General features: G+C 37.8%; 1 protein-coding gene across 5 annotated transcripts in view; it reads left to right on the forward strand.

Annotated features, from left to right (window-relative positions):
• LOC103028288 (sodium bicarbonate cotransporter 3-like) overlaps positions 1-16,678 on the forward strand; it is an 88,725-nt gene that overhangs the window by 16,656 nt on the left and 55,391 nt on the right. For all 5 annotated transcript variants that reach the window (XM_049474892.1, XM_022671986.2, XM_049474891.1 and 2 more), the window contains exons 2-4: positions 5,453-5,534; positions 9,708-9,857; positions 11,336-11,471. In XM_049474892.1, the coding sequence (XP_049330849.1) occupies positions 5,453-5,534; positions 9,708-9,857; positions 11,336-11,471 (368 nt within the window). The remainder of the gene's footprint in view (positions 1-5,452; positions 5,535-9,707; positions 9,858-11,335; positions 11,472-16,678) is intronic.

A 16,678-nucleotide genomic window follows, 5' to 3' on the forward strand; every position in this document is an offset into this window, starting at 1 on the left:
CACTATGAAAAGGGGGAAAGGGTGTGTGAATGTGAGTGGGTGTTGAGCAGTTGGTATTTTTGGATACGGACGTAATTATTATGAGCTTCCTGTTGTTTTCTGATACCCAACATGCCATGGGAGTGTATAGAAGGCTGTGTGTGTGAATGTGTGTGTGGGAGTGAGAGTCATTGAGCTCACTGCTTTGAATGATGAATGCATTAATTACAGTGTCTGAAACACCCATCAGGATATGATGTGAATTTCTGCAGGATTCAAATCCTTTACATACATAGAGCTTGGATTAGATTTAGCTGTTTAAGAGAGTTAAAGAGCAATGCCTTTAGTGCCATAGTGTGTGACTTTACAGTACTGTGCAAAAGTCAGATATGCTTCTTATCTGTGAAGTAAGTGTTTATTAGCTCAGTAAAACACATTATAGCATTACAATAAATACAAACAGCAATTTTACAAAAAGCAGAGCTTTTACATCTTATAACATCTCCTAATCTCATCTCACCTCATCTGAGTTTAATGGAGTTTTTTCTAGTTCTCATCATATCAACAACTGGTTTGGTAAATTTGGTGAATCAGGTGAGCTGCTAACGGAACTGAACATATACAAATGCTGGCTGAGGAGCATCCAGAAGAAATCTGGAGAAACTACACTTTGTTCTTCAGCTTGGCTCACAGGATATAACATACTTAGTTGAAAATGAGAATTCCTTGTTACGTTTTAATGTAATTATGTTTATTTGCATCTGTTCAAATTATATGTGGTGCTTTTTTCAAGTGAAAATATTCATATTGCTGAGATAAATGGATTAGTGCAATTTGCTTTGGTGCCTAAAACTTTTACACAGTACTGTACATTAAACTATTGTATTCTTGATTGTGAATAGTGAATCTCAGAAAGTTCTCAGGATAGGCTTAATTTATGTGACATGAGTGAGTCTGGCATTGAAAATTTGAACCTCTTCTCTGTGCATGTAGAGATTTTGCAATCAATCAATCAATCAATCAATCAATCAATCAATCAATCAATCAATCTATCGATTGGTTGGTTATTTTACCTCGGAAGTACATTGAGGGCAACCCTCATTTTCAGTGTAGCCGAGTATTTACAAATACAGGGATTGACATGACAAAGAAAATAAGAACTACAATTAATTATTTTAAAATAACAGTAATTAAAATATAAAAAATAGATAAATTACAGCTGGTGTTAGCTATCTTGTGTGAGTATCTTTAGGTTTAAATTGGATCTCCGGTGGATTCTGCGTTTTACCGAGACCTTAAATATACACTAGGGAAGCATGGTTTGACAAGGCAGCACAACTCAACAGAACACTGGTCAAAACGGGCGCTTTTCACGTCAGATTTTATTATATAAGGCGGACTCTGGAGTTTCATCGTGGTGAAACTGCCTAAGCACCAAATCACCAAGTCTGAGGTAAGAGTTTAGTAGCCTTAGTTAAGCTGAAAGAAATGTTATCAATGCTACAGGGAGGAGGGGCGTCTGCACGGCCGTGGGGAGGGGGGAAATCCACGTGGCTGTGGCACTGATAACATTTCTCAGCTGCAGGGCCGTTTGACGCTGAGAGACATTAAGTGAAGTTTAGGAGTTAACTTTACCTATATAGCACTCAGTGCTGTATATTTACATCTGAGGCTGATCTTTACAACTAATCTCTAAAAACAGTTTGTCCTTAAAGTTTTAGAGCTGTAAAATTGACTGTGGGGGGGAAGGCAGCAGGTAGGCGTTCTCTGCTGCAGTGCTGTTAGCCAATCATAGGCGATATATTTGCATGCATGTATAAAACCTGTCTTTCTTTAGAGACCCCTAATTCAGTGATCTAAAGCAGGGCTAAATAGAAACACCTGAACACGTTTTTTCCCCACAAAAAAACGTCTCACATGGCATTCATTCATATAAGAGACCACAACTAGACATATTAAAATGAATGAAAAAACGATGGAATGAGACATTTAAGCCTAAACATCCTGCAACAACTTCAATTATTTAAAATTTTAAATTAAAATATTGCTATTTTCAGAAACACACTTTTAATATCCTCCAGTATTACAGAAACTGCAGAAGCCTAACTAATCAAACCGTTTTGCACGTAAAATCTGTCTGTTAGGCAAAATTTCTGCTGTCAGTTCAGTGATTTTATATGAGCTGACCGTTAAAGCTTTCGCTGCCAGGCTCCAGGTCCAGAGACGCTGAGCTTGTTGCCAAGCTTGACTGGAGGTCAGTTACACTTTCACTAAGCCTGTCTCAACTGACTGACTGTAACACATTGAGACTACATCAGGCTGGATCACCTCAAATGACTTATACATATACAAGACAACAAGTGCAACATCATTACAAATCAAACCACTGAAAGCTTAAATTAAGACACATAAATACATATTTGGTGTAATGTGACAATAAAGAAAATATTAAGGAAATTTGACAATATGTCAGGTGTTATGACAGGTGTATAAACCCACCAGCATTGAGCTGTGGAGCAGTGGACCTGTATTCTCTTTATTTTGGTGCGCCATCCAGTACTTTTTGTGATGGACTGGGGAGTTTGGGATGAGTAGGATAGTGATGATCCAACATCCTCACCTTACTAGAGCTCTTCTCAATGTATGCAATCAAATCCTTACATGAATGTTCTATAATATACAGTATTGTGCAAATGTTTTAGGCACCTGTTGTAATTACGGTAAAGAAAAAGCTTCTTATCTGTGCAGTAAGTGTTTATTAGCTCAGTAAAACACATTACAATAAATACAAACATCAATTTTACAAAAAGCAGTGCAGCTTTTACAGCCCTGTTTTCTTTAAATAGAGTTATTTCTAGTTCTCATTATATCAACACCTGGTTTGGTAAATTGGTAAATTTGGTAAATCAGATGAGCTGCTGACGGAATTTAACATATACACATGCTGGCTGAGGAGCATCCAGGAGAAATCTGGAACTACACTTTGTTCCTCAGCTCAGCTCACAGGATATAGCATACTTAGTTAAAAATGAGAATTCCTTGTTATGTTTTACTGTATTTATGTTTATTTGCATTTGTTCAAATTATATGTGGTGCTTTTTTCAGGTGAAAACATTCATATTGCTGAGATAAATGGATTAGTGTCATTTGCTTTGGTGCCTAAAACTTATGCACAGTACTCTAGCAGAAAGCCTTATTCAAATCCCCATTGGCTTAAATCTTTTACGAGCATCTTGAAATATTAATGTGTACATTCTTATTAAAACATAATGAAGATAGGAACAGTGGTAGTGATTCCAGCTATCTGCAGCTGGCTCTCTAAACAGCTGACTCTCACACACTTCATATTATTTACAGCAGGTGAGTTAGAGCAGGGAGCAGTAAAGTGTGAGGCATGGCTGATTTAGGATTTAGGATTATTGTACAAACACATAAAAGCCCATCATAAAATCTTCAAATTATTGGCCTTTGAAGATTATTTTAAACCATGCATAAAATTTAGGTCACCCCATAACAAAAACTAAAGATTTCCGGATCTGGTAATGTTGGCTGTTGTTTTAAAAGTTCTTTGCTTATGTGAAGTGGAAAAACTGCTTTTTGACAGTTCTAACATCTTTTTTTTTTTTTTTTAGATATTTCTCATTTTTTCTCATTTTCTCTCAATATATTTGGCCAATTGTCCCACCCATTGAACTGCTACTCACCACGAGTGATGCCTCAACACAAGGAGGGTGAAGACTAGCACATGCCTCCTCCGATACATGTGAAGTCAGACTCTGCCTCTTTTCAAACTGCTGATGACGCAGCATTGCCGAGCAGCATCACAGCGCACTCGGAAGAAAGCGTAGCAACTAGGTTCCAATACATCAGCTCACAGACGCCTTGTGGTGATCCACATCACCCTAGGGAAAGAGGGAATAATGGGAAAGTGCACCATATACCCACCCAAAGAGAGCACGACCAATTGTGCTCTCTCAGGGCTCTGGCAGCTGAGTGCAAGACCGGGATCCGAACCACCAATCTCCTTATCATAGTGAACCGCAGGTCCACTCGGAGCACAAAGATCTTTTTTTTATCCTTTTCCAGACTTATTTCTGAAGGTCTCAGAGAGCACTGTGGATCTGGTCATCATGATCCACTCACATTAAGAATTAAGATCAAATCAAACTAATGCTTAAACAGGTTTAAATAAGAAAGGCTGCACCTGACTATGATTTTAGATATTTGACATAGTAATAAATTTGAGAGTGTCCTGCCTTGGATTTTACAAATGATGTTTAATAGATATTTCTTTAGTTTAATGTGTTTAGTTGTATTACCTCCATTTACCCTGACAAGAAAACATCATATTAACCCCAAAAAATTCAAACGGGTGTACACCAACCATGCTGAGAGCTTGCTTGTGTGCTCCTAACAACAGTATTGTTTGTATATAGATCAAATTACCATATGTTTTAATACAGCTCTAGAAAAAAAATAAGAGACCACCAAAAATAAATTGAAAAATTAAAAACCTCTGGAATATAATCAAGAGAAGGCTGGAAGATCACAAGCCATCAAACTAAGCTCAACTGCTTGAATTTCTGCACCAGGAGTAAAGGCATAAAGTTATCCAAAATCAGTGTGTAAGACTGGTGGAGGAGAACATGCAAAGATACATGAAAACTGTTATTAAACACCAGGTTTATTCCACCAAATATTGATTTCTGAACTCTTAAAACTTTATAAATATGAACTTGTTTTCTTTACATTATTTAAGGTCTGAAAGCGCTGCATCTTTTTTGTTTTTTCAGCCATTTCTCATTCTCTGCAAATAAATGCTCTAAATGACAATATTTTGATTTGGAATTTGGGAGAAACGTTGTCTGTAGTTTATAGAATAAAACGACAATGTTCATTTTACTCAAACATATACCTATAAATAGCAAAATCAGAGAAACTGATTCAGAAACTGAAGTTGACTCTGAAGTTGATTTTTTTTCAGAGCTCTTTGTAAAAAATGGTACTGCTGGGCGACTATTTTTTTCAGATGATTTTGTAGACATTTGAAAACTATAGACCAGAATAACAAGAAAAACAAGAATAAAAAAGAATGGAAATAAATGATTGAAAAGCAAAATATGCTAAAAATAGCAAGCCATTTTATGCTATTTCAATACATCTCTAAGTGCACATGTATAAATCCTCATGTGTGTGAAGTATATGGCTGATGGTGGTATAGTACTACTCTCAGGATGATGGCACCTTCACCTTGACTCTTTCTCTCCAGAGTGCATGAAGCATCAATTATTCACCCCTCCCTCCATTAATCAGTGTGTGTATGTGTGTGTTCTGGTGTGGATGTTTCTTTAAAACAGAGCTTGTGGAGGGGTATTTTTAAGTGCATGACTGTGTATGTGTCTCAGAGGGTTAGAGGAAAGTTAGCCCATTGGCTGGTACTTATCCAGTTTTACTGCGTGTGTTTGTGTCCTAGAATCAGAGTGAAGAAGCCATTGTTGATCATGGCAAGACCAGCTCAGCTACACACACCAACTTTGAGAAAGAAGAACTGGAGAGTAAGTATAGACATGTTTACATGTACTTAACTGTCTGTAATCTGCCTATCTCTTTTAGACCACTTATATATTAATGCATATATTGATTTATACAAAGATTTTTCCACCAATTCAGCCAGTAATCCATTCATTCATATGTCATTAAATTCACCGACACTGCAAAAAATCCATTGGCAAAAACTAGACAAAATATGTGTAAATTGAGACATAATGCTTAAATTAAGCAAAAAAATCAGCCAATGGGGTGGGCAATTTATTCTTAGTAAGATTTTTTAAAATAAGCAATTACAAACTTTCGAAATGAGTAAAATAAGCTTAAATCAAGCTTTGTACTAAATTTGTACACTAGAAGCAGTATAACTTGACTTGTAACTTTTTGTGCTTATTTTGAGTTCAAATTACTTGAAATAGGGTGAAAAATCTAACTGAGTCTAAATAATATCATATTTCTAAAATAAGTAAAGCAATCTTACATTTATGATGCTTAGTAAGACAAAAATTCTTATCAGAGGACAAAAATAAGGTTTATTGCCTTGAAATTAGATCATTTCACTTGCTAAGATTAATGTTTTTGCAGTGCATTTATCCCTCTATCCAAAGATCTGACACTTCATAAATACAGACTGTTAATATGTTGTATTAATAAATAATTATATCTTTTTGATATACAATAAGGACTTCATAGTAATATATTTCAGTGTCTCAAGGCCTTTTTTAACATTTTAGATTGTGTATTTGCAATTGTATCTTGTCACTGATCAAAGCTTTCAGCATCATGTCATGAATACATGATTACATTATTTATTCTTGATGATCTCCAAATTCTAAATGAGCTCTATTGAAATGTACCACCTCAACAAGTCACACGGTTTGCTGACAGACTCCACCTGTGTGGAAAATTAATGGATCACCTGCTGTCAGATCATCTGTGAGGATGAATACGCCGCTCCCTCTGTTCCACCCTGTGATCAGGGATTAGAAAAGGACATATTCACAACCCAGACAAAAGAGCCAGTCTGCTGAACACAATTACCGGGTCAGGTTATACAGAGCCACAAACTGCTGAAAGGGATATAGTTACAGTTTTATACCTGATATGATAGACATGTTCAGAGTTTTATACAACATTTACAAGCACAGAAGATGCCCATATAGTCTGTGCTCTGATTGTACATTTACTAAACAACAGTCTCCACCTGGATGTAAGTAAGTAAATGATGTGGGGTAAATGATGCTGCAGTTGGTCTGCAGGTTTAGGTTCAGCAACAGTATGTGCTGAAAGAATGAGGTCAGCTGACTACCTGAATATACTGAATATAGACGAGGTTATTCCATCAATGGATTTATTTTTTCTTCCCTGATGAACACGAGCATATTCCAAGATAACAATATCAGGATTCATGGTGCTGGAATTGTGAAACAGTGATTCAGGGAGCATGAGATCATCATTTTCACACATGGATTGAGAGAGTTCACCACAGAGTCCAGATCTTAACCTCATTGAGAATGTGCTTTGGGATGTTCTGGAGAAGGCGTTGTGCAGCGGTAGTGCTGGGCGATATGGGAAAAATCATATATCACAATATGGAATTTTTGTATATCATGATAATGATATATATCATGATATACCACATTTGAGTATGTTTTCAGTAATTCTTCCAAAAATATGACAAAATAATATCATTGCTTACTTTTTTTCAACCTTTATTTCAAAGTGACATTAAACCAAACTTTCACAAATGAGAATTACTACATTTTAGTGCAGCAATATATATTATATATACACTACCGTTCAAAAGTTTGGGGTCACTCAAACAATGTTGTGTTTTCCATGAAAAGTCACACTTATTCACCACCATACGTTGTGAAATGAATAGAAAATAGAGTCAAGACATTGACAAGGTTAGAAATAATGATTTGTATTTGAAATAACATTGTTTTTACATCAAACTTTGCTTTCATCAAAGAATCCTCCATTTGCAGCAATTACAGCATTGCACACCTTTGGCATTCTAGCTGTTAATTTGTTGAGGTAAGCTGGAGAAATTGCACCCCACGCTTCTAGAAGCAGCTCCCACAAGTTGGATTGGTTGGATGGGCACTTCTGGCGTACCATACGGTCAAGCTGCTCCCACAACAGCTCAATGGGGTTCAGATCTGGTGACTGCGCTGGCCACTCCATTACCAATAGAATACCAGCTGCCTGCTTCTGCTGTAAATAGTTCTTGCACAATTTGGAGGTGTGTTTAGGGTCATTGTCCTGTTGTAGGACGAAATGGGCTCCGATCAGGCGCTGTCCACTGGGTATGGCATGGCGTTGCAAAATGGAGTGATAGCCTTCCTTATTCAGAATCCCTTTTACCCTGTACAAATCTCCCACCTTACCAGCACCAAAGCAACCCCAGACCATCACATTACCTCTACCATGCTAAACAGATGGCGTCAGGCATTCTTCCAGCATCTTTTCATTTGTTCTGCGTCACACAAACGTTCTTCTTTGTGATCCAAACACCTCAAACTTGGATTCATCCGTCCACAACACTTTTTTCCAGTCTTCCTCTGTCCAATGTCTGTGTTCTTTTGCCCATCTTAATCTTTTTCTTTTATTAGCCAGTCTCAGATATGGCTTTTTCTTTGCCACTCTGCCCTGAAGCCCAAAATCCCGCAGCCGCCTCTTCACTGTAGATGTTGACACTGGTGTTTTGCGGGTACTATTTAATGAAGATGCCAGTTGGGGACCTGTGAGGCGTCTGTTTCTCAAACTAGAGACTCTAATGTACTTATCTTCTTGCTTAGTTGTGTAACGCGGCCTCCCACTTCTTTTTCTACTCTGGTTAGAGCCTGTTTGTGCTGTCCTCTGAAGGGAGTAGTACACACCGTTGTAGGAAATGAAAGTTCTCTTTTTCTGGCCATTTTGAGCGTTTAATTGACCCCACAAATGTGATGCTCCAGAAACTCAATCTGCTCAAAGGAAGGTCAGTTTTGTAGCTTCTGTAATGAGCTAGACTGTTTTCAGGTGTGTGAACATGATTGCACAAGGGTTTTCTAATCATCAATTAGCCTTCTGAGCCAATGAGCAAACACATTGTACCACTGGAGTGATAGTTGCTGGAAATGGGCCTCTATACACCTTTGTAGATATTGCACCAAAACCAGACATTTGCAGCTAGAATAGTCATTTACCACATTAGCAATGTACAGAGTGTATTTGTTTAAAGTTAGGACTAGTTTAAAGTTATCTTCATTGAAAAGTACAGTGCTTTTCCTTCAAAAATAAGGACGTTTCTATGTGACCCCAAACTTTTGAACGGTAGTGTATATATCAAATGAAAAGAGATGGGGTAGATGCAGTAGCTAATCTTTTCAAAATTATACAGGTATTTAAATAAACTTAATTAACATTTTTTAAAGTGTCCTTCAAAAAACGTAAAGCAGCGTCATGTCGCAAAACCACATTATGAAGTTTTTTTTGCGAAAATTACTTTATTATCTAAATATATAAACTGAGTTTATGCAAAGTGACCATGCTAAATACATTTCATCGTAGCCTACTTTATATATTTGCATGAATAATTAATGAAATTACTGTAGAAACGACAGGGACGATAGAAGGTAAGTAGCACGATAGACACTTTTTTATCGTCACCACGATATTTATCGTCATATCACACAGCTCTATGCAGCGGTCAGACTCTTGGTGAAAAATTAATCCAACACTGGATTGAAATAAATCTTGTAACATTGCAGAAGCTTATTGAAACAATGCCACAGCGAATGCGCCAAAGCAATCAAAGATAAAGGCAGGCCCATGAAATATTAGTGTGTGACCTTTTTTTTTGGTGGTGACTTTTTTTTTTGGCCAGGCAGTGTATATTCATATTGATGTTTAGTTTCCAAAAAAGTAATTGTGCAAAATGATTTTGCTCATTGTTTAAAATAAAAGCTGCTACTTTTTATAAGACAATAGATAATGTAAACTTTTAATTTTATCTTGTTTTTATGTTTTATTGAGCTTGAATGGTTTTGACTTCCTTGAAATTAAATGTAAAATAAAAAATAATTTGTAAAATGCTGCTTTTATACACGTGTGGCAATGGAAGTAATTGTAACCTGAGTTTAGTGATTTAGAATGGTGACACTAGATCTGACGTTTCTGTGCTCTGTCTATTCCAGGCCACAGGGCTGTGTATGTGGGGGTCCATGTCCCTCTGGGGAAGGAGAGCAGACGCAGGCACAGACACCGAGGACACAGACACCACCGCAAGAGGAACAGGGAGAGAGACTCTGACCTGGAGGCCGGAGAGAGAGAATCACCCACATATGGTAAGCCTCACCCAGGGATGAAGATGTTTTACGCTCTTTTACTTGTGCTTAGATGTGTGAAAACTCCAAGTTTAGAAGTTCAGAAGGTCAGCTTCTTAAGGGTATCGCACAGTGTCTTCGTCTACAGAGTTTGACATGCTTCTGTGTGCATTATTGTGTGATTGATGCTGAAATTTTTGTGGTTGTTCATTTTCTGCACAATTACACCACATTGGTCACCGTATCCAAGCACAAGTGACGTCTTTGCCGGAAGCATGCTGAGCCTTCAAATGGATCCGTTTAAATCATTCATTTACTAGAATTCTTGTCTGATTTAGCAAAGCATGTTTATGCAGTTTACATGTACATTTTGGCATTCAGTTTTTTTCTAATCAGATTTGTTCATTTTTACGAAGACAATGAGATCCATCACTATAAGAGCAGAACTGCAAAAAAGTCTGACCTTTAAAAAAACACATTCTAAATCTGTCATAGACACATTTAAGCAAATTCTCAGAAAGATATTGGGGAATACGATTTAATGGACAAAAAGTCTACATCAGATTCATGATGGATCCCACGGTGCTCGCAAACCAAACAAATCCCAAATAAGAAAACAATTTATTTCAATTTTGCTTCCCATTTACCAAAATTACCAATTACCAAATCCACTCATTAGGACTCCCCCTATCACTAGTGATGCCCCAATACCAGAAGGGTAAAGTCAGCCACCACCTCTTTTCGAACTGCTGCTGATGCAGCTTTAATTGCTCGAAGGAAAGCACAGCGACTTGCTTACAATACATCAGCTCACAGACGCCTTGCACTGAGTGACATCACCCTTTGGAGTAATGTGGGGAGTGAGCACCATCTACCCACCCAGAGAGAGCACGGCCAATTGTGCTGTCTCGGGGCTCCGGCAGCTGATGGCAAGCTGCATGACCGGGATTCAAACCAATGATCTCCCACAGTGGCAGCAGTTTAGACCGCTGGAGCACTCAGAGCCCTGAATATCAGTAACTTCTTTAAAATTGTTTAGTTAGTTCTTCAAATTCTTGATTAAATTATTTCAGTTTAGTCTGTAATAACTCACTGTTCAGGTTCTAGCTCAGATTAGTTATTATAAACCTAATTTGTATTGTAGTTTCTTCATCAAAATCCACTTACTCTGCTGACTCTGGTGATGTTCAAAAACTTCACCTGCTCTTTTTTTTTTTGTTACCACCTTTCAGACCAGCAGGACTGGATTGAGTCGACTGTGTGAGAGGTGTGTGTGAGTCAGTGTGTGTGAGAGAGAGTGAGAGACCTGTGAAAGAGACTGTTAATGGAAAACCTGGAGAGTCTCTGGAGGTAGACAGGGCTTTGAATAAGACAAAATGAGTCACATAGGACATTAACACATACGTACACACACACACACATATACAAACATATACACAAACACACAACCACAGAAGCACACACGTGCACACTCCTGTCTCTTTGCTTTTTCCCTGCAGACACACCGTCTCAGCGAGTGCAGTGCATTCTGGGTACTGAGGATGATGATGTGGAGCATGTTCCTCATGAGCTTTTCACTGAACTGGATGAACTGTCTGTCCGTCACGGGAACACTGAGTGGAGAGAGACAGCCAGGTGGGTGTTGCTTTGATAGCCGAGGTTAATTGACAGCGTGCAAAGGCCAACCTCAGCTCACTGCCAGCCACAGCGTCGCCCGTCCCGCCAATTAGTTCTCTTAGAGGAAGTTTCAAAACCGGGACAGACAGATAAGCCTAAAAGGTTTCCTTTCGTATACACTGTCCTGAAAGTATATCGTAGCCATCAGCTCCACAAAGCATACAGGAACATGTTTTACTTCTATAATTTCAGACTGTAGTTCTGTATCTGTTTCTCTGCATGTTTAAATATCTTCCTTTCACCCTGTTCTTCAATACTCAGTAATTACAGGAGAGAAAACCACCACAGAGCAGCTATTATTATTATTATTATTATTATTATTATTATTATTATTATTTGGGTCATTATTAGTAGCACTGAAGTAATTAGCACTGGTTAGAATGGTGGTGGTGTATGGGGTGTTAGTATGGATCAGACACAGCAGTGCTACTGGAGTTTCTAAACGCTCCATTGACCCTTGATGAGAATGACAAGACTAAAGAATGACCAAAACAAGCTGTGCAGCAACAGATTCAAAGCTTATCTCTCTGACTTTACAACCTAACTGCTGCACCTTGTAAATAAAGTAGTGTCTATCAAATGTATAAAATTAAAGTGTGCACGAGAGTGGTTCCGACACTAAAGCTCTATCCAGACGGGATTAGTTTCTGAGGGAGACGTCTGTAAAAAAATATCACTCTTCTACTCAGAGATAAAACTCTTGTATCCGGACTGCAGTTGAAAAAACAGGAGGAACAATGAGTTTTTTTGACATCGCGTTCAGTAGCTCCTCCATTTCCACTCGGTGTTATGTTTACATGGATCTCTGTGGAAACGCGGTCCAACGTGTAATTACGGTGCGTGGCAGTGGACAAATAGCTATTTTATTAAACGCGAGGAGACGAAACTCAAAGATGTGAGTCCAGATGGGACTAATTGTACCATAAAACCACGGAATTCAGTGAAAAACATTAGATAATTCAGCCTGTAATTTTCCCAATAGGACGCTTGAGAAAAACACATACATGGTCGTTCCAAACGATAATAAAAATCACAGAGGACTCCCCATAAAAAGAGAAACCCCTGAGAAACTAATCCCATCTGGATAGGGTTTATGACCCAAAGATTGCAAGTTCAGATCACGCATCATACTGCTTTTCCATCAGCACCTGGAGCCTGAGAGAGCACAATTGGCCATGTGCTTACTCCCATCAGGATATACTGACTGGCACAGTCGTCTGTAAGGCTGAAAGGCACCAAAAAGGCACCGACTGAAATGTCTCAGTACTAAAGAGTACCAAAAGGTCTAAGGAAATGTGGTACCTTCTTTCGATACTTTGCGTGAAACGCACATGAGTGTGGCACATGCGGAGAGCGTGCACAGTGAGGTAAATATCCCATGACATTGCTCTGGTGCACACAAGCGGAGAGCGCACACAGAAACGCACATCATTTAAATTGTCGTCAGGCGCTCACTCGTGCTGTTTCACTATTAAAAAAGGATCTAGTCTGCCAGACTATACTATTATTACTGTCTCTCTCTAAAACATACAGGGAAATACCAGCATTTAACATGTCTTTCATTGTTTTATTCTTTAATTTGTAATAGTTTTGTATTGCTTTTTAACTTAACTTTTAATTCATTTTAACTTTAATTAAAACTTTAAATTTAATTGTTGTATTAATCTAATCTTCTTTTGATCTTAATTTCTTATCAATCAAACCAAGTTTTATTAATATGATTTTTATTCATATTCTATTTTTATTCGTATCTATTTTTATATGTTATTTACTGTTATTTTAAAATAATTCAATTTAGCTATTATTTTCTTTATCATGTCACTCCCTGTTCTTGTAAATGCTCGGCCACATTGAAAATGAAGGTTGCCCTCAATGTAGTTCCGAGTCAAAATAAAGGTTGATTGATTGATTGATTTATTCAGTAGGAGTTTTAATAAGGTCAGACCTCATAATGACTCGGACTAGACAAGCTGACTTCAGCTTCACTTGTCTAGTCTCTGTAGAGAAATACTGCCAATAGAATAGAACTAATGGGCTGGAGGCGTATATAACCCTCCAGTATTGATCTGTGGAGCAGTGGAACTGTGTTTTCTAAAATGATGATCTATAAAAAACTATTTTTAATACTTATAATACTCTCGGTTTTATAAAAAAAACGAATGAGCAGGTGTCCCAATACTTTTTCCTATATAGTGCAGATCACAGCTGGGTTCCACTCCTTTGGGTGTTTGAAGCAGCAGTGCAGACTGCACCTGCGGAACAGCGGTGACTCATAAGACTAATGTTTTCATTCTGCCGCGAGGAAACAGCTTTATATACTGCTCCTCTCACTATTCCTGTGACTTAACTGCGGTGTGTGTGTGTGTGTGTGTGTGTGTGTGTTTGTGTGAATGTGTGAGTGTGTGTGCAAGATTACCTGTGTCTGATGATGATGGTTGAACCAGGCTCTGTGTAACTGAACAATGTCCTCGGTTTCCATCATTTATGCGGTCGTTTACAACACTGCTATAGCACAAACACCAACACACACACACACACACACACACACACACACACTGTCAGGGAAAGCCAGGCAGGAAGACGTGGAGGCGGACGTATGTGCAGGTAATAAAGGGCTTTATCAATTAACAAATCTACAAACAAAAGAACAAAGAAACAAACTAAAGCAAACAAGAGACTAAGAGAAACAAACGGGTAGGTAAGGTAACTGAGAAAACAACCGAGGAACAAAAACGAGGAAATAAACAAGGAAATAAACAATAAATAAACATGAAATAAACAAGAGCTGATAACTGAGAAACGGAAACCGGAAACACGGGACCGACAAGACAACATGGCTTAGTGCAAAGACCGATGAATAAAGACTGATACACTGAAGCTGTGTCTCAATTCAGGGGCTGCATCCTTTGAAGTACTCATTTGAAGGCCGATTACGTCACCGCGGTGCGACTAGGCTGTGCGACGAAGACTCCTTCGAATGCATCCTTCACAGCCTATAGTATCCCAAGATTCATTGCGTTATTTCAGCACGAAAAGGGCGGAGTCAGCAGAGGAGTCGGCTGTATTAAGCCAGGCGGACACTGTGCGATTTTAGCCCGATTTTAAGCCTGATCTGGTCGGATGCGACTGAATTTCATGATCGGGCCGAATTTTAGCTTGATCGTGCGTCGTTTGTCGTGCAGTGTGAGAGGGGAAGCGATGTCCGATTAATTGCCCATAGGAGCTGCGAATGAGCAGTCGGACGCGACCAGGGATTTCTGACATGCCAGAAATTTTGGTCGCTTGTCTCACAGTGTGAGCTGTTTTGCGGGCGATTTCTTAACGTCACGACCTGTTTTCCCAAAAATCTGCACAGTAACTATAAATTATTATTAGTCATATTTATTTCTGTCAGTTTATATTTTGTACAGTATATATTTATGTTCGGTACACACACTTATAGCTTAATATAGCAGACACAGGCATTCTGCTGTTTAATAATTTCAACAGTCAATAGCTGGAGTTTTTGAAAAGAAAAATTAAAAGAGAAAATAACTTTGACAAACATAAATTTATTTTATAATTCGTTTCTTTTCGCCAGGGCAAATTTATAAAAATTATAAATATGTTAATTTATTAATTAAAATCTCGTCCAGTGCTCCAGAATATTAGCCACGCGAAGCCAGCTTAGCGCAGCGCGTGGCATTGCGCGCGGCATTGCGCGCGGCATTGCGCGCGGCATTGCCCGCATAATAACCTCTGTCTTCTAAAATAAACGTTTTAATAAATAAGGTCGGAGAAGTGTAGTAAAATTAGTGCTATTAAACTTACTAAAGCTAATAAATGTACTGATAATTAATCAAGATAAATCGGACAAAATGCGTTGCGCCTCTCTCTCGCTCTCTTTCGCAGCGCGGAGCTGAATTCAGCGCGAGGCTACAGAAACTCAGTTCAGTTGAATAAAAATAAGTAAGGGCCTGTAAGTACAAGCAAAGGACCTGTAAGTAAATATTGTCAAATATAAAGAATAGTTTGAGGTTTTGGTGAGCTGTTTTCATGATTTGAAACTGAAACTAACTGAAACTTTGATTATTCTGCAGAAAGCCTGGGTTATTTTAAACAAATTTTTAATGAGTTTATATTTTATATTTTTTATTTATTCATTTTAATTATTTTTCTTCTTTTATTAATCAAATCATTAAATATATATCTTCATAAGATATACATTTTTTACCTTTTATGTCAATTTTTATGATCTTTTTAAAAGGTCCTATTTTTCCTTTTTTACGTATATATTTTATTCGTCTATAATAAATGTCAGTTTTTATTTCTATTTTTTATATATTTTTTTAATCCCTTTTAAACTGTTAATGCTCAGCGGCACTGTAAATGAGGGTCCCTATCCAGTGTGAATAATCGATTGCTTGTTTAATATTCAGTTTTGCAAAATCAGTTTTTACATAAACAATAAACAGAATAAAAAATAAAATCATTTTATTTTATTTAAGCTGCTGGTGTTTCTTTTGCAGCCTGAGGCGCAGTCATTTTTCTATGCGCTCTCCTTCTGTAAAACGGACAACCCGTAGAGTCCACGTCGCCTCAGCCACCTGCGAGTCCATGTACGTCTCTTCCGTGGACTTTCAGCGCACAACAGGGCACAAATAAGCAAAGCTAAGCGCTTTCTTTTGCAAGGCGTTGTGTTGAAGTGAGAGTTTGTACGCAAAGAAAGCTCCGCCTACGGGCTGCGTTTAGACGTGCAGTGTAAGCTCCCCCGTCGCAGCAGGTCAGTCGGACCGTACAGTGTGTGCAGATGAATCGCAGGCGTTGTTCATACACGACAAACGATTCAAACGTGCAGTGTGAGCTCTACAGAACGCATCCGATTACAAAAATCGCACAGTGTCCGCCTGGCTTTATGTAGTATATGTAGTATTATGTAGTTTATAGATATATAAATACTTATAGATATTATAAATATTATATATATATAATATATCATTTATATTATTTAGTTTATATACATATATGTAAGTATTATTTAGTTTATATATGTAGTATCATGTTTATGTTGTTATATGTTTATAGATATATAAATACTTATATGTTTATTTACGTAAACTATATATATATATATATATGTGTGTGTGTATGTATTAATGTATTATTTAGTTTATTTATAAGTATTG

This window comes from Astyanax mexicanus, chromosome 2 (assembly GCF_023375975.1).
Source record: "Astyanax mexicanus isolate ESR-SI-001 chromosome 2, AstMex3_surface, whole genome shotgun sequence".
Lineage (NCBI taxonomy): Eukaryota > Metazoa > Chordata > Actinopteri > Characiformes > Acestrorhamphidae > Astyanax > Astyanax mexicanus.